Here is a 19,433-nt window from a genome sequence, read left to right as displayed (position 1 = left end):
GAAGTCTTGGCTTTGTTCTTGAGAACTGGAAATAAGCCAGGGTCTTCCAGAGATCTCTTGACTGACAGCAGATGAACTAGTTCTTTTTGCTTTGTCTTGAGGACAGTGGAGTCATAGCTTTCCCACCTACCTTTTGATACATAGCAGGCTTCGGCCAAGGTCTGGCTGTGATATAGACCATACTGTTTCACACAGAAAGCAAGCAAGCAAAACCGGGCTAGCGGAGTAGTTGCAAAAACAAATGCCACCAGCCAAGCCCACCCTGCAACAAATCATGAGCAGCCTCATAAAGATTCTTTACAGTCCTTGACGGACATGATGTAAGTGTTAAGTGGTCTGAGCAGCCCCTCCTCGCTCCCTTCCCACCTGCTCTGGAAACTCCATGCGTGCCCGGCAGGGAATGCTCCCAAGGGAGTGAGGGCCTGCCGGCAGAGAAGGCAGGACAGGGACAGGGCTACTTTTCAAACTCTGGCCTTGGTGCTTGTTATATGTTCTTCAGAACCAATCTGGATTACACTACTACCAAACAGTTGTGTGAAATAGGAATGTTACTGTCACAAACACCAAGTGGAAAAGCAATACGGTTACAACTTTCTAGAGGGAAGTCTTAAGGCCATCAGCTACCTTCATTAAAACTATATTAGTATTCCTCTAAACTAGGGTCAGATTGTTATTTGTTATAGAGCCTGAAAGCCTTTGCATGTTATATACTGCAGGCAGCTAGCTAAGAAACTTATGCTCTTTCTAAGCATCCTGCAAACATCCAGGAAAAGAACAACAATCATTAAGAAACATCCTAGGGAACACCACAGAAATGGAGCACCTATCTATATGTAGAACTCAGTTATTTTGCTTGACTAAAATGTAATGGGCTGATATGAAACTGTGTATAGAGAATGGGATGTTTTTAAGTTCAGAAGAGTTGACTAGAAATAGTTCTGGAGTAGAGATCCTCGAGGGAAGTGTACATTCTGTTCAATTTTGTACACAGACTGTGCTGCAACATACATGAATTTGTGTTTCTTAATAACTTTTCTGATACTCCTTGGCAGTTGACCAAAGAAACCCCCTCTCTCCCCTCCACTTCATAGTTTGTAAGTTAAAAAACAGTATCAGTATTAACAGTATTAAAAAATAGCATCTCTCCTGGTTAGGTTTTTTGGTTTCATCCATGTAGTTTCTGTAGGGTCTTCTTAAAATGAAATACAGCAGTGCAATTTGATGATGAAGATTATATTCTGTCCTACTATTTCATGTGAAATTATATATATGATATATATATATATATCATATATATATTGTATGTATAAGCAAACAAAAAAAAATGATTTGAAGAAAAGGGAGATAGTCTGCCATGTTGCGTATTTACCAATTTATCTTTTAATGTTTTACCTTTAAGCTACCACTGTCTGGAAGTGGTTAGTAGGGGGGAACAATAAAAAAAAAAGCATCTAGATTTATATGACTTGCTGACTGTAGTTCTTTAGAGAGAAGTTCAGCATTCCCATTCATTCATTTATTCTACCTATACAACGTCCTCAAGTAATTTTTAAGTGAAAACAGTTTGGAAAACTCCTGCTGTTGCTTATGTGCCAAAGCCCAAGCTGAAGTTATCATCTCTGCCTTGCAGCAACAAATGACAGCTTGCACTCCATAAAACTTCATAGGCAGTTTGTAGCTGTGTTTGTAGATGGCTGTGGTATGTCAGCTGTGGCAAGGCAAATACAGACAGCTGAATCTCTAATGTTAGTAGGCACAGAAAAGAATAATTTCTAGTCTCTTGAAAGCTCATATGCATTGGTGACATTACCTTTTTTCTTTTTTTTTGGCCAGGGCTGAGGATTGATTTTTTTTTTTTTTTTGAATTGCTATCCTGTTCTCCAGTTGCACTGCTGACTATTCAGTGTTCATGTAGCCTACAGCAGAAACCCAAGAAGTCAAACTTGCTCAGGACTTCTGAAAATAAGAAAACTTCACCCTATTCCCAAAGCAGCCACTGTGCATCCATGTATTATAGACATGAATGGCATGTTTCATTAATAGATTGCTTTTTGCAGCAAAGCTACACCTCTGATCTTTGTTCTGGTTGGTGATATATTTCTAAGAACACCAGCACTATATGCAGCTATTATCATTAGATCTTTCCTACTACCCTACCAAAGCTAGGGTAAACAGCACTTAATGCTTTTCCCCCCTACTATTATTTGTCCAACTTCACTTCACCACGTGAAAAAAGAAAAAAAAAAAAGTAGAAGTCCCAACCCAACTTATTTTACTCAGTACTCAGTTTAAAAAAAACAAAACAAAACAAAGAACTCGACAGCAAGGACAACTTTAGCCCTCTTCCCACACTTTTTCTAGAAGCTCTCAGTGTGCTTTCAACTGGATTGGTTTTACACTTGAAGATGGGACACAACGCTTGGTTCTAGCAGAGGCTGAGCACTCTGGACCAACTCTATCAAGCTACTTCAGCAGAGCATGCACATACCCAAATGGCTTGGAATCATAGCACTGAGCACCTTCCAGAATTTAACTTGCAGACTATGGCAAAAACAAAATTCTCCCTCAAATTGTTTTCTTTTCCCCTCTCTGGATATTTTGAATCCAAAATACTTATGCCACAGGTATAAAGTAGCATCTCTGCTACTGCCCTTTTAAATGAGGAATACATAGGAAACAACTATAAAATGTACTTATCACAGGCTTACATTGGTGTCCTTCACTGCAGTAACTGTGTACTGTCTCTGATCAACTAGTGATAGTTCAAGCAAATATTGGCTCTTCAAATAGCAGCTATGCTGGAAGCAGCTTTGGTTATCTCAATTGCTGATGTCAGTATGTCAGATTGCACAGAAAACTTTTTCTCTCTGTTTGCTTCTTTTCTCATTGTTGTCCCCTGCAATTCAGGAGACATTTGTTTGAATCCAAAGTTTCTAGTCAAGCCAAGGCAACCCTACCAGCCAAGGCAACCCTACCAGCAGGATAACTGTGATGTGTTTGGGCATCCAACTCCTGACTTACTTTAAGGCTTTCTGAAAATTCAGCCTTTGATACCTCCTACCTGTTTTAACATGCAGTAGGAAGGTAGGTTTGTTTCTATTACCCAGTGATGAAGTTTTCCCAGCTCCTTAGTCTTCTCTCTAGGTTCAGCAAGCCAGTTTAAACATGTTTGTAATTTTTTTTTTTTTTTTTTTTTTTTTAACCTGCAGCTGACCTTCTTACTGTACTTTTTCTTGGAAGGGATGGAGGCTGAATCTGTGACTCAGTCTGTTAGACACCACACAGTCTCCTGTCAATAAAAGCTGGAGGGATCAACACTTACCCCTCAACCACTATATCACAAACCAAAAAAACTGGCCGTTAGACATAAGATTGCTCCAGCCAAGAATTTGGAGTGCTTTCCTCTTTAAGTAACAAGTATCACACAAGATAAGACAAACACAGAGGAGCCAAAGGAGCAAAATATTAGCCCAGCTCTTAGACTGGCAAGAGAGCTTGAACACAGTGAGATTTCTCTTGGTTCCCACCCTCCCCCTGCAGAGGTTCCCACAGCTGTTCAGTGTTGCTGTATATTACTCCTGCCAAACAGGTGTGTCTGTGCCTTCCCCAGGGCTTGTAACAAATGAGTATTTCAGTTCAATTTGTGAAGTGGAAACTGTTTCTATTATGAGTATAAGCAAAATCTACCCTAGTAACAGATTCTGGGATGCCAAAGCCCACCTGTTTTCTTAACCTATGCTCTAACACAGCCTTACCCTTTCCACTGAGTCAGTCAGGTCAATGATTTCTTTGTGCCTCCCCTCCATGTTTTATGAGGTGGCAAATAACACCTTCAATAACAGAGGTACCCCCCTAACAGCTAAATACAGTAGCTTTTTAAAGGTTTAGAGGCTTGGACCCACACATGCTCAGGGCTCCAAGTTCAAAAGAATTAGTGCAAGAGAACTCTTGCAAATGGCCATTATGCACACACACACACACTCCTTCCTTATGCATTATTTAAATACTGTCCACACTTCTCCTTTACAGTCCAACAGTTCCTACACTAATTACTGCAAATATCAGTTTAGTACTGAACAAAGAAATTCCCCCTTACTGTAAAGATTTAGCCATCTTAAGCTGAGGCTGCTGAAGGTTGCTAATTAACTGCACACTGACAGATTTTAAATGACCTGGTGTTTTAAGTCGATTACTAAAACATTTACAGCTTTGATACCTACCTCATTTCTAGAATAAAAAAAAGTTAGCTTGGGCTACACTTCAGACTGAGCCTCCTGTCATGAGCTTGTGTATAGGCACCCACTTTGCATGTTAAATGAATCATCATCTCACTACACAATAGTTTAGACATTTTCTAGAGACACCGGTACACTTAACTGCAAGGTACAAAAACCATTGAGAGAAGGGTCACTGAAGTGTTTCAGAGGAAGAGACATAAGTGTGCCTCCAAGGGAAGGACAGACTATCTACCTACCTAGACCACACTGGCAGAATTCAGTAGTAAAAGCAGACTCTTGCACAGTTGATTAAACTGGGGTTCAAGTCATGCTATGTGCATTTTGGTTATGCTGACTACTGTTTCTGCATATTTACACCAGAATTTACCTTTATCAAAAGATATTCACAGCAGTTTAACACCCAAACTGCTACTGTCAGCTGTTACAAATACACTGCATTTGAGCTCTGCTTTAGCACAAGCAGGGTCTGTTTTTCAACCTGCAGCTCAGATAAGCTTGACAAACTGTTTATAAATATGATTCTGCTCCTGTGTGACCAAACTTAACTTGAGCTTTATCATCCCATTCTGAAATACAAAGAGGCACTGTGCAAGCAATCCCTCATTAAGTGCACTGAATTCAAAAAACTAGTGAGAAGGAGGTCCTAGAATAATTCTGGTAGTCTTCTACAGTCTTACCCCAGATTAACACTTAACATTCAACCCAATACTTAAAAGTGTCTTTATTTTACTCTTAGGCTTTAAGGACATCTTTTAAAAAAAAGCAGTTACAAAACAAAGATTGGTATTACAAACAAGAGTGGAGGTGCAGTTTCAAGGAACCCATAGTGTCTTTAAATATAAAATATGTATCCAAAATATTTTCTAGAAAAGAGTGTACCACCATTTCTGCCTCAAGCTGGTCCTGCCAACCTCTGGGTCATTACTCCCCAGTACAGAGCTCAAGAACTCATATTAGAAGGAGCATCTCCAAGCTTCATGTCACCAGCATGATTCATAGCACAGCTGCTTGGTCATAGCAAGTAGACATCACTGCCTTAGGTTTTTTGAAAGCATTCCATATTTTTCCCTTGAGCAGTGGGTAAGAGGCATCCAAACATCTCCTGGGACGCATATGTCATATACACAAAGCCATCTTCATCTTTGTAGTCCCTGTACACTTCTGCCATTGTCAAAGACATGCTGGCCAGGCTTTTGTTGTTCACCAGCAGGTAGAAGGCTTGTGTAGCAGTTAAAGCCATTCTGCTTCTAAGTTAAGAGGAAGGGGGTGGGGAATAGAAGATTAAGTGTTAGCAAAAATCAAGTCTTAAGTCTTTCAAATAAATTATGCAGAGCAGTGACACAAACTGTCTGAGAAATGCTGTATAAAGTCATTATGTGGTTTAACATCTCATCAGCAGGAAGTTAACTGTGTGTTTGGAAGCTGGAAGGCTTGTGCTCTGAGGAAGAGGCTTAAAATCAAATTGTTAGACCATGACTGCTACTGAGTCTAGCCTTTGTGTTCCCAATTAAAGAGAAGTGCTGAGTGCTTCTGTAGCATTGCTATGATGAAGGATTTCAGCACTAGTCTTTGAAAGAGGAGTCCTTTTCAGAAGTATTACATACAAAGATCAGGATCCCAAGCTGTGCATCTCTCATAGCTTTCATATGTTTCTGTAAAGTATAGAAAAGCTTTCTAGATATTTAAACTTCTCTATATGATTTTCAGTGCTTTGTTAGAGACTGTCACTCTGAAGACTTAAGAGACTTCTTCCTTAGTGTTTTTGTGAAGAGTAATCTAGAAGCATTACACCTCACACAGCTCACACCTGTCAATTGTTACAAGTTTGAGCAAACTCAAACTACAGTAAAAAAGCAAGCCAGCAGAGTGAGGAGCAGAACAGAACCACAGAGCTTCAGTACTACTTTAAATTCTTCCAACAGAGACTAAGCAAAACAGGAGTCTGATATAATCCTTATTCACTACAGTTAAGGGGGAAGAGGAAAGACCTTATGCATCCAAAAGCACAGACCAGGTTCCTCCCCAAATCCACCTGAAAAAAAAACCCGTTGGCTTTCTTCAAACTCTCACAGGAGAGGGAATTTATTACAGAGACCTTTATGCTTTCCTCCCACACAAAGAAATTAAATAAGTCTTCACAGCAGAGTGCTAGAAAATACCTGCTTGGAGGGAGACCTGCCACAGAGCCCAGCTGCAGCCCACAGCCCCACCTGCACAGTGCCACTTGCTGCCCAGGTGCTCACAACCTACCTAATGATGGTTATGAACTGTGTCATGGTCAGCTCCTCAGGAACAAGGAACTTAGTTTTGTCCAAGAGAGGAAGGTATTTTTCTCTATGGTATCTTTCAACAATTACCTGTTTTGATTAGAGTCACATTTAGAAAAATCCAAAACAATTAGCTCCCTTTCCCCTCCTCCCTGCCCACTTAATAATAATCATCACAGCATTTCTCTTCAAAGAACAGCAACAGCTTTCGCTAGCAAAATAGAAGTTTACCGGGATTTTTGTTGGGAACTTCGCCCGGATCCCAGCTACTTCTTCTAGCCTAGTTGCTGCGCAAGAGAGAAAACCAGCGTTACGCGTGTGCGCGGCCCCGGGCGCCCGCACCGGCCGCGGCGCCCCCGCCTCTCCCCTACCGAAGCTCTTCCGCAGCTTGAAGGGCCGCGAGGCGGCCGGGCCCCCGGGCGCCGCCGCCTGCATCCCCCGCGCCTGCATCCTCCGCGCCAGCTCCCGCCGACAGCGCCGTCCCGCGCCGCCGCCCGCCTCTTATGGGGCCGCGGCGGCCCGGCCCGGCCCCCCGGCCGCGGCCCCCGGCCCGCCCCGGGCGGCGGCGCGGCGCGGGCTCCTCTCGCCGGAGCAGCGGCGGCGCCTCCGCCGGAGCGGCGTGCTCCTTCTCGGCGGGTGTCGGCACGGCCGCGTTGCTTTGCCTGCTCGGGCACGTTTTCCTCGCCCGGCTGCCCCGTGCGATGCAGCGAGGCGCTGCGGCCCTCTGGGGAGCAGGGTGCGAGGGGAACGTCCCTGGAGAGCTCGCCAGCAGCGCCCAGCGCTCGTCTTCGGGAGCCCCACCGTGTCTCGTCTGCCTCGGCAGGCAGTTACGTGGGAGCTCGGCCGAGGTGTCCCGGGACCTCGGTTGCTTACACAGAAGCCATGTAGTTGAAGAGCGGTGCTCTCGCGCTGTCTTTCTGTGTCCTTCACTATGAAATGTCCGTGAAGAAATTGTCTTTGCCTATGGAAGGGACAGCTTCCATCGTGCGGCTCAGAAGTACACCCAGACCTGCACGATACGTTGCATACAAGACACTGTGATGGGGGACTTTGCCTCACAGGAAGCCTGCAGCCCAAGTGTGGACCATCCCTGTCCATTTTCCCCTGTCAGATGGCTGGTCTTCTGGCAGGTCAGTTATCTCCATTCTTACCAACTGCATTGAAACTATCTCTTTGGATTTAGATTGACATTTTTCATATCCTCAGGTTACCAAATTGCTTATTTTCTGAATAACTTAAGAGGTGACTTTTAAGATTGGATTCATCTCAACAGCACGATTGTGATTTTAATGCTTTGCGAACAGACTTCAGGTCCATCTATTTGCTGAATATGATTAGGCACATTACCTGCTTTTTGGATTGCTTGCATACCTGCTATCACTTCAGCTGTCAAGATGGCTTCACAGCCAAATATGGCTCAGCATGGAGTAAAGTTAGCTGAAGACTGGTTGTTATCTATGTAAGTCATCTCAGTGAATGGTTGGGATTGAGCCCCACTACTCAGTTTGCTTTGCTTATGCCTTTTTAATATAGCAGTTGCATTTTATTCAATCTATCAAGCTAACAGAAACCCAAAGTTGATAAGGTTTATGAGTTACTGAGTTTGGCTGCCTTCTCAAGGCAGGATCAGTAACTGCCACCTCTCACACTTTTATTTTTAGTCATGTAATATTTCTTGCTAAAATGAATTTTCTATTTCTAGAATTTTCTGATTACAGGAGAACCTCAGTTTTTATTTAAAAATAAAGCAAGGCCTGTAAATGCATAATCAAAGTAAAAAGTGCTGTGAAGATGATTCAGCAACCAGAATATAACTTTGAAAAGGAACATCTTTATTAAAATGTGTTCACTATGTATTTATACATTACCATTTTTAACCAGCCCTTTCAGAACCTTTTCCAGTGGCTGAAGTTTTTAGTGCTGCTGAGCTGTCTTTTTCTTCTGATCTAGAAGTGAAGGCTTTAGTCACAGCACCAGCTCCCCCGTGTGGCACTACAAATTTAATTGTGCAGAGAAGAGTTTATGAGCAAGAGCTCTGAACTTGGGGAGGGGACTTGAGCCTACACTGGAATAGTCTGGAAACAACTCCTCATGGGCGGGCTTCCCATCTGTGCAGACAAGATCAGGGATTCGCTTCAGTTCTTCTGAGTAGAGGCCAGTGGGTGGGTAACAACCTGAGGAAGCATGAGGAGAGGAGAGCATGTGCCACAAAAGGGACATGATGCCATGACTCAGGCTGGTGAGATAAAGTATTTAATAAGATCAGTGAACAGAGGATTAAGTAGAATGGTAAAGAAACAGAGTAAAGTTACATATAGCACATGAACAAAGTCTGCTGACTTAGTTGCAGAGTATGCCTTGAGAGTCATGGTCAGTACAGAGCTTCCCAAAGCTCATCAATAAGCGGACTAGCTCTTCCAAGCACCACTTTGGCTCTGTTCACTAATCTGCTTCTCAGCACCATTCTGTCACCATACATAAAGAAGTATTATCTTATTGCTCTGTTTCTTCATGAAGCAACTGTGTAGCATAGTGAAGGACCTGGCACCTCAGTGCCTTAGCAATTTTTTTTTTTTAACTCTTGCATTTCATTGTACTAAATTGTTTTCAGCATTGGCAGACAAAAAGGAACATGCCACACCAGCGCTCTGCTTTCTCTGTTGCCTCTCACTGAACATGAAGTATAAAAAAGTGGTTCTGTCCAGGCCTGGCTTTCATGGAGAAGTAATTTCTTTCCATAACCATATGCAACTGCTAGTAAGAAAACTGAAGAGCTGACAAGAAGGGGAGCCAAAGATAGAGAATTTCTGCTGAAGCTGGTGAGATGTTATGAATTTGACTTTTGTGATAGCTAAAAATGAACACAGATTCAAGCTTTAGGGAGCATGTACCCTAACTTACATTATCTGGAAGCATGGGAGATATAGATATGTTGACATGGTGGCTGCACTCACTCTTGTATTGAATAATTCTATTTCGGATCTAAATGTGGAATTTATTCCTCCTTCCCTGCTTTCTCTTGGAAGTTTTTCTCAGATGCACAAAATTAATTGGCTGATAGAGCAATTTTTCAGAGAAAGGAGTACTCAGAGGTCCCTACTGAGCAGAAACAGAAGAAGTATCAAATGACAATGTTATTCTATCTTTATCTGCTTGAATACCTAAAGACTACACTCATATAAGTCCTGTGTGTCCCTGAACATTAAAGCACAAGTTTGATATGTGTATCTTATCTCTTCTGGTTTCATTGCCATGCTTACAGACTTTTCCTAAGTTCCATGTTTGCAGCAGTGTAACTGAATTGTGATAAATCCATTGTTTCTGTTTATAATAAAGTGATCCCATCGTAGTGAATAATCTAATTATATATACAGTCTAGCTGAAAATAAGTTCACGTAAGAACAGTAAGGAAACAGTAGGTCCTTTGCATTGTCCCATTCCAGCTGAAGACATTAAAAAACTTGTCGCATGGATATGATCTAGTTAGGGAATTACGTTCCCTGAGTGGGAGTGTGCAAGGTGTCAGATACTTGAAGATCCTGCAGAGTTTTAGTTTCAGTATGAACCAGGGAGCTAGTGTAAGAACTGTGAAAGACAATATTACAGTATGAAGAGAGGCAGAAGTAAGGTGGTAGGAAAGGCTGAACAATTTGGTGCGTCCCAGAGGTATTGCTGGAGTCTGAATATGCGATACTGCCCAGAGGGGAGAAGTGAGTCAGCTAATGACTGAGCAATGACTGAGGGTTTTGCTTCCTGACCAAGTGAGGGGGTGCTTATTTTGTTGGCTTCCTAGTAAATGTGAGCTTTCTATCCTAAAATTTGACTGCTTTGCCTGCAAATTCAGTTTAGTGCTTTCACGTGTTTTCACTGCTTACCTTGCTTCTTGTATTTTTTCATCCCAAATTCCTGAGTTTTTTTGAAACCTGAGTGGAGAAGCAGAGTGAGAGTGATGAATACACTCTAATGTATAGCCTTTTCCTTAGTCTGTGCTGCTCATTCATGCTTGTGTTGATTAAAAAAAAGGTCTTTATTTGGGTTAGACAAAATCCCTGTAAACTCAGAAAAAGTCTATTTCCCCAAATTTTTCTTGCTTTTTACTGATCTCTCATTCAAATCATATGGGCCCCTATGGATATGCAAATCCCACTGTGCTAAGCAGAATACCAGCAGCTCAAAAGAAATTACTTCTCTCTAAAGAACTTGAAATCTGAATTTCCCAGACAAGATAAAATGGGGTAGCAATAATTATGGCAGCTGCAAGAATCCAAGATGCAAAGAACGTTTGCAACAGTTTGCATACAATTTCATAAGAAGGATGTAGCAGAGCAGATACCGAGTTCTAGATTCTTGGCGTACAAATACATTGAACTGATCACAGGAAGGACCACCCTGCCTTCTGGGAATTAAAAAAAAAATCCTATACCAAAAAAAAAAAAAAAAAAAAGCAGACAAATAAACTTCAGAGTTTTGCATGTAATTGCAAAAACTATAAAATCCCTGACCAGCTGCCTTCACACATGCTGCATGTTAAAATCACACTTCCAGAGCTTCCTAGTAACTGCTACAAGAAGAAAACAGAAATATAAACTGCAGAGTACTTGAGCAGAGAGCTACAAGCTGCTGAAAGGGTTTAGCCCTGAAATATCACGAAGCAGAGATTACGCCACAATGTCTATCTGTCAAGTGTGGGTGTGTATGTCCAACTGCCTTCTAGTGGATCTTTAACTTAGTATTTCCTTAAAGTCAAATGCTAAATGCATCTTGGAATGATGAATTCTCCTTGAACTGATTCCTCTCTGCTTTCCTGCTCTGAAGCAAAAGTTTTGAATATTTCTGTAGCACACATGAAACTTGGAATGATAGTACCTGCGATCTGCTGTGGTTGTGCGATTGGTTTTAGTAAGCTCTGTTACACTAAGAAAAAAAAAAGTTGTAATAGATCCTGAGATTTTGCATCACTCTATTTTCTCTTCCTCCCCTCTGCAACTGTGTTTGAATACTCATATATTACAGAAGTGTAATGACACACTCAGAGGCAGGCATCTAATTTTCTCCAAATTCTGAGAGGTGAGTAGCAGCAGCGATTCTTTCAGGTGGGTCTGTGAGCTATTGTGCAACCGAAGATCAGGAGCTGCCTGTGTTAACCCGAGGACTGAGACGCTCGGATCTGTCCACCTGCTGAGGCAGCGGTTACAGCTCGAGTAGCATACGTGAGTGCTAAGAGGCTGTAACCAAGATACAGAAAGTATATTAGAAAATAAAAATTCTGCTTCTATAACCAAAAGCACTTTCGCTTTGGGAGTCGCCACAGTGCTCCCTGGTGCTTAGGTACCCTCGTGGTTAAAAGCCCTGTGAGCTTGGAGGGCTAGAGGTGATCGGAGGGCTCCGATTCCCGAGCTCGGGGGGATTTAAGCTGTGGTGGTTTAAAACCAACCAGCTGGCTGTCCGCCCCTCCTCGCAGCATGAGGCTGCTCCCCCCGCGCGTGCAATTTGTGCCGGTTTGCGAGAGCTGATCCACTCCTGGGACTGCTGGGCTGGGCAGCATCCTCGGGCAGCCGAGGGATCGGCACGTGCCTACTTCTGCCACTCTGCCACCAGGGCAGTAATAGCCAGCGCGGCAGCAGGACGGAGGCAGTAACGGGTTTAAATTGCCAATGCTTAATCTACCCAAGCTCAGGAGAAAGAGCACTCAGCCTGAAGTCAGACTGAACCTGGTTAGTTTATTCTGCCAAGCTAGCTGAACAATTTGGTGCCTAACGAAGGCAAACACAGGGGTCAGATTTAGTCAAGAGAAAAACCCAATAAATGTTAAAACATGGACTGCATTGCTAGTGATTTGTGTTCCAGCGGAAACGATTCGCTGCAGGGTTATGTGGTGAAAAATGCTGTAGTTCACCATCAACTGAATTGAGCTTTTCTTTGTAAGTCAGTACGCAGGTGCTGGTGAGTTAATTCCAATGTAGCAAAACTCAGATGACAAATGAGGCTTTGCTCTGGCTATAAATTCCATCCCACACTTAATAATCCTGAACACAAGCTGATATGTAAGCAAGAGAGGCTGAGGGAATAACTGTACTAGGGATAAAACAGTTATATGTAGTCTAACAATTTGAATATGAATGATAGAGCACTGGAGGGACAGAGACTTATTTATTCAAGCAGCCTCACTGAATCAGAAGAGAAACTGCAGCATGATGTTCTAGGGGAAAAATGTGGGTTGGCAAACATTATTTGTTGCACTGTGAAAATCTGTGAAGGTTTACAGAATTATGTGTGGTTATCTCAAATGCATACTTTCACAAAGGTTATCTGTAAGTGAAAATAAAATAGTTGCGTCAAGAGGGGTTTGAAAAGTCCTCAAGCGACCAAACTCAGCCAACCAATTTAAAGGTTTTCAAAAGAGCCAGCCTGAATTCTTGTATGCTCCCTGGACACTGCTAGATGCAGATGAGGAATCCTTTGCCTCCCTCTTCCTTCTGTAGCTCTGAACCTGTCTATGCTCCTAGAGCACTGTAGTAAACCCACATTCTTTACTTCTTTCTCATAAGGCTGAAAGTAAATAGATGCCTGTAACTTACTTTCTCCCAAAATTCATAACACCCTCATGCCAAAAAAAATGTTGAAGCATCCGTATATTTTAGTGGATGCTTAGTTTTGGATCTCAGATTTATTGTCCAAACCTGTCTGCTCGTAAGACTCAAATTGTGTACTGAGCCCCTCTCAAAATGCTGAGATAAGTCATCAGTGGTATTTCTGGGTTGATGGATTAGGTTTAATTTATACTTGTGATTCTTTTTCTTTGACTTGTAATTTTTTAACCTTTAGGCTACACCTAGGTCATCTCTTTGTTGGCTTTTTAGTGTAGCCACAAGGTTTAAAATGAGTTCTTTTAAATGAGAGACAATGTAATTATCTTGCATCAGATCTTTGTATTTTAAAATAAAAATGTCACTTCTACAGAGGAAACTTCAGTTAGACTTATTTCATCTAGTCTCTCTTTCTCACCTTTAACTGTCCTGACCTGATCTTCAGCTCTTTTCTTTATTGGGCTGTGCTTATCATCAGGTTAAAATACTATTATCTACTGTGCACATAATGCACACACAAAAGTAACACTCACACTCTCAAGAAGGCACAATTCAAACAGTAATTTATTATGATGGAGTACTTTCTTTATGTTAGTTTTTGGTTTCAGGGCACCATTAAAGATGCTTTTCCTTAATCTTCTATCTTTCATTTAAAGATTTTGGGACCTTTCCGAACATTATTTTATTAAATTTTCCAACCATCTTGAGAGATGTAAGCAACTGAGGTATAGTGATGTTTCCTCAGTACTTTTTAAGCTGTTCCACATTTTAGCAGTTTACATTGGAGAAGCATAGACGTACATTCTCAGTGATCTTCTGCCAGTGTTGCTCAAACTGGAGATTCTAACTAGGTATAAAAAAAATCAGTGACTGTTTTTGAGAAAAGCTGGCATAAGCAAATTGTTGATCAAGGTCCGTATATCTCTGGTATTCAGTTTCCCACTATACCAGTGGATCTCCAGGTTTCTATCCCACAGGAGCTGAGCTCAACATTTAAAAAGATACTTAAAAAGGTTAAAAAGGGAACTACTTCACTGGATCCTCTTTTCCCACCACCTGCTTTCTCATTGTTGTTGCTCACTCACTGTGTCTAAGATGGATGCTCTCCAAGAGGCACAGTATTATATAGTCTACCCAGAAAAGAAATCAAATTAATGTTGATCTTGGTAGCCAGTTTTCTTGGTCACCTCCTTGAAAAATTGAGGAAATGTTCCTCTGTTTCTCTTTGTGCTACAGTGCTTCAGGTAACGGGTTTCCCTTTGTAAAACTTCGTAACCTTCTGTTGTCAAGGCTGCTTTATAGGCTGGCAATAAAGGAGCACATTGAATAACACTGCTCAGGGCTTCTTGATAACAAGTCCTTTCTGTGGGACAGGGCCTCGTTAATGAGTGCTGCTGCTGAACCACTGGTGGGGTTTTTCAGTGCATGTTTATTTGTTCTTCATGAGGGACTGCTGCTACTTCCCGTGCACACCAGCGAGAGTTAGTGCAAAAGTATGAGCTCCAAATCTGAATCTGATTAGAATTTACTGGGCATCTGCGTGAACAAATCTGATTTTTATGGATTTATATGTGGCTGGAGTTCTGGAAGCATGATTTCCCTCTTCTGTTAATGTATCTACTATTTGACTTGTTAGCACATTTGTATTCTGTCTGGTTGGTTTTAGTAATGTTACTTCTATGAGCAAAGATCTCAGTACTTGTGCCTTGGTGAGGGGAAGTAGCATTCTGTGTTCTGTAAAACTGAATTTAAAAGTTATTTTGTCCATATATAATAATACTCGAAGAGGTTTTCCTTGCTTACAAGTTTTTAAATCATTTTTTTGAATATGGCTGAATTATTTTCAGATGGGACCTCAGTGGCTTTATGTCCAGCCTGTTCCTGGCCTCCCTGCTGAGACTATTAGGAATGTGTCAGATGATGCCAAAAGTAACTACCGGGTTTTGGTTTGTGCATGTTGGAATCTGTTTTCTATTTTAGCCTTTAGAAAGGGTGTTATAAGTGACAGAGAGCAGAGGATGTTAAAAATAGCTTTAGCATGTCCTTGTGAAGCTGGCAGCTTTGTTGTCATTTGCTGGAATGCTAGACTGAAGGGCATTTTCTAGTTCTCGTCTGGGGTCAAAAGCACACCTCTACATGAGAGCAATGCACAGTTCCCAAGAGTGGCTGGGATATTTGGATACCTCCTTTTTCAGGTGCCTGTTAAACAGGTCTGATCCTACTGGGAAATTGCTCTGAATTTATTGAAAAGTTGAAGCATTTAAGATGCCCACGTTAGGTATCCAGAAACTGGCTCTTGGGATTTTAAGTCCCTTTCAAATGTTTTCAGCAGAAACTTCTAAAGTTTAGGTCTAAAATACAAAACTGTAGAAAAAACTCAGTATGGAGGAAAGATTGAATTCCTCCTGCTGCAAATTCTACTATGTCACTTTATTTTAGAAATCCATATTTGGGGAATTTTTCAAGATACTAGAAGAAGCACCCAAATTAATGGATGTAAGAGAGAGAGATGTTACTTAATGTTCTGAGAAGTGTGACTCCTGGATTGCTATTCCTAGTGTGAATTGTTGTGTGATCGTAAACAAGTTTTGTAACTGTGGCCAGGCTTAGCTGCCTGACAACCACGCTCAGTTACTGAGCACGTGGCATACATAAAATTCTATAGAAACGTCAGCAATTTACTGAATATGAATGTACTGATGAGCGGATTGGGTTGATACTGGATTTCTGCAAATCACAGCCCAAATATGTACGTTAGCAGATATTCAAAACTGTCCACTTTAGGAATGTAAATGGAGATGATGAATCCAGAGCTTCGTTTTCTTGGGTTCTGCATATGGTGAATGCAGAGAGAGGTGCTACTGCAGAGGATCCATTCAATGCAAGTGCTCTGAATGATCTTCCTGAGTCCTTCCCTTTACACTGGCCACACTGAGCCACACTGAGCACCTGAAGCAGGTCCTGGGAATAATCTCTAAAGAGCTCAGCCTCTTAGGAGGGGGCTTGAATTGTGCTCTAAGTCACTTTCAGCAGAATTTCCTTTGCTTGACAACATTTAGGTTTGCTCCGTTGCTTAGTGCTATCAAGTGAAATTACTGCAATAGGGTGTACCAATGCAATCAGCCTATCCCTTTTGTGTCTTTAACCTGGGTTTTGTTTAAAACTCCATTATAAAGAGTGTGCCTGTATAGTTTAGAGAGGATAGCCTTATACAACTAATTAGGTATCAGAAGTGGGTTTATAGTGAAACACTGAGGAATAGCATGCATAAGACACAGGTGGGATGGGGAACACTTAATGGAGTACAGACCTGTGAACCTGAAAGTGCAAAACATCACCCTGTTACACAATTCATAGGCTTTAGTTTGTGTGACTAACATGTAAGCGGGAGATAAAGCCATTCTTACTGACCTTCACAGCACTGTGGTTGCAGCGGGCAATCTTTACAAAGGGATGAATTGTTCTTAAACCCCAAATTAAATATGCTGCACTCGAAGAGATTGTTGACTCTGTGGGGCATGTGCCACCATCCTCTGCCTTTTGTCTTCCTGAGCAGACGTAACTGCTTGGGAAAGCAGAAAACTTTCATCATCTGTTTGCTCTCAGGTTCCATACCCTCTTTCAAACAGTATCTTCAAAAGCGCTACAGTGCTACCTTCACATTGCTGTGGACAAGAGCTGAAGGCAGGAGTAGATCTGCAGTTGTTATTGTGGTGTCTGTGGCCATACAGCAGTTGCCAACAGCAGAGTGGTCTTTCCTAGATACCCTTCTGACTGTAAGGTGAGACACTCACAAGAATCCTGCACAGTAAAGGCTCATAAAGAGGATTTTTCTCATGTTTTAAATGAAAGATGAAGTAAAGCAGTGATAGATGGCAATTGTTGAACACTGAATAGCTCCTGTTAGTTACTTCAGGGAGCCCATACTTAAGGATCAAATGACTCACAGAATTGGTATTAGGGCTCTTCAGTACTATGTTCCTCATATATAAACATTTCACCAGGCACGTTTCTAGGTCTTAGCATTCTCTCCTGCAAATAGTTTTATCTTTTCCCCTAGTTCTTCATATGCTTGCTTACTTACATTTATTTTTTTGTGTGTGTGAGCACTAAAATTATCATGCTACACTGAGTTATGCTGAATATTGTATTATGGATATACATGTAGTTATATATTTACATATATCGCTAAGAGCTTTTTGGAAAATCTAGTTAGCTCTATAACAGTTGAAGCATTCATTTGCATCATCTTTCTGAGTGTGGAAAATCAAAACAAATTAATCAAGCTCACTTTTGTTAATTGTCCCTGTTATGTTCCTTATATAGCATTAGCTCCATGTAACAAAAACTCCATGTACTGCAGAAGCTGAAATGTTTTATTAACATAAGAACTCTTCTTGCCTTTGAAATTTCATTGTCTTCAATGAACTGAGTTAAAAACAAATTCTTTCTTTCTTGAATTTTCTTTAACATAAGATGAGATGATGTATCTCATCAGACACTATGGTATGTGTATACTTACAAGTATATATAATTATATATAAATATATATTTTTACACACATGCACATATATGTTATTTCTTCTACTTTCCCACTGAAGGTTTGTAGCCAGATATACACAGTGGGTCAAATAAGTTGGTACAGATGTAAATGATACTAAATGATTAAGCAGCCCAGCTGTATGGTCAAATGGAGCATCTCACCAAATCCCTCTCCAAAACAAAAATTCTTCCAAGGAATGATTTATAATTTAGACCTGTAAAAAGGCTTCCTGGACAGTATTTGTTTCCCATGTGTAATGTGGTTTGAAATCTACTTTCTGATCCAACTCTCTGCAGTTGTCTCTGAAATGGGCTCGATGATGGATGGTGGCAAACCGCCTAAAGATGACTAGATATTTTGCCTCTCTAACATATGTCTCCAGAGTGGTGAGTTAGTGTCTAGCATATTAATGTCACAAAGTAAAGGAAGTGAGGTGAGAGAGCCGTTAATACAAAAATTACTTGAGCTGGACTCACAGAAGAAGAGTTAGGGAGTCAACTGCCCAGTCTGGGACTTCTTCTTCCATGAAGCCCTGGATCTCTTCTCAAGGATATCTTGACAAAGCAAAACAACTTTTGAGACTTTTTCATCACTAGGCACAGAACTAACTCTTTTGAAAGCTTTGATAAAAACAGGCATGTAATATCTGTTGAGCAAACCAAAATGGCAGGGTGAGTCAAGGTGAGATAGGTCATCAATATGGTGGTTGGACACTTGATCTAGGAGGTAGAAGGCATGAGAGCAAGCTTCTGCCTCTGCCAAATGAAGGTGGAGAGTTTTTATCCTTTATTACTTTAAGTGAACTTGTCTCCAGCACAATAGCTACATGCCACTCATCAGGATATCGAGATGCAAAATGTCCTCTCCTCTCCCATGTCAACACATCCTCGAATGCAATACAGTTTGATAACTTCCACTGTCCATATTTTTTCTGACTCCAACCATTTAACCCTGTAGAAGTGGAGATCTTGCCACTTTTGTGTGGCTCCTTTCTTTTTTTCTTTCTCTTGACTGAAAGTTCAGCTAACTTACATGGGCCAGTCCCAACCCTCCCAGTGCTAGCCAGCTAGCATTCTGGTACTATACAGTGATTATTATCAAAAAGTATATATATATATGTATATCTTTTTTACTCTTTTTACTTTTTTTTGACTCTGGAACCTTGGATTAAATTCCTAGCTGTGGCACAGCCTTCCTGTGTGCCTTTGGCACCAGTCTTTTGCTCTTCTGGTGGGATTTTCAACCCCTCTAAGAGAGGGAGACACCAAATTCCACATTTGTACATTTGCACATTTGTGCATTTTGCTTTGTTCTGGAATGAGGTTCATCATTCCCATATGAAAAATATTTTTATATGCTTTCCTATTAACATATTTGTTACTAGTCTTGAATTTTAGTCTGAATGAGATCTAAAAATAAACTTACATGCATATTCATTAGAATAGTGAGCTGTGATTGCTCTGAATCAACATTTTAGTACATTTTTAAGCATTTTAGTAAATAACCCTAGTTAAAATGATTAATGCATTATGTTTAATCTTTACTCTTATTATTTTAGTTATATTATGATACTTGCACTTTCTTTAAAACTTCATCTCCTGTGATCCCATGAACATGTCTCAGGTTTCATTTTAAAATGGTAGTATAGTTCTGCTCTTCGCAGGAACTGGGAAGAGCTGAAAAATATAAACCTTAAAACTCTTGAAATCCAAACAGCAAAGAAATGGATAGTATCACTTACTTATTTTTGAATCTATGTTTTTTAAATCAAAGTTTATAATTTGATTTAAATTCCTAA

The 19,433-nt window shown here is 41.0% G+C and overlaps 1 protein-coding gene across 1 annotated transcript; it reads right to left on the bottom strand.

Annotated features, from left to right (window-relative positions):
* Positions 1-5,010: 5,010 nt before the first annotated feature.
* On the bottom strand, positions 5,011-6,954 carry MAP1LC3C (microtubule associated protein 1 light chain 3 gamma). Its single transcript, XM_062573641.1, has 4 exons — positions 6,877-6,954; positions 6,737-6,792; positions 6,489-6,595; positions 5,011-5,485 (listed from the first exon to the last, which is right to left on the bottom strand). The coding sequence occupies exons 1-4, from the start codon at positions 6,938-6,940 to the stop codon at positions 5,275-5,277; spliced, it is 438 nt and encodes a 145-aa protein (XP_062429625.1). The 5' UTR covers positions 6,941-6,954; the 3' UTR covers positions 5,011-5,274.
* Between the last annotated feature and the right edge of the window lie 12,479 nt (positions 6,955-19,433).

The sequence above is a fragment of the Rhea pennata genome, chromosome 3 (genome assembly GCF_028389875.1).
Source record: "Rhea pennata isolate bPtePen1 chromosome 3, bPtePen1.pri, whole genome shotgun sequence".
NCBI lineage: Eukaryota > Metazoa > Chordata > Aves > Rheiformes > Rheidae > Rhea > Rhea pennata.
The sequence above is the reverse complement of the archived record's forward strand: the minus strand, read 5'-3'. Positions and strand labels throughout refer to the sequence as shown.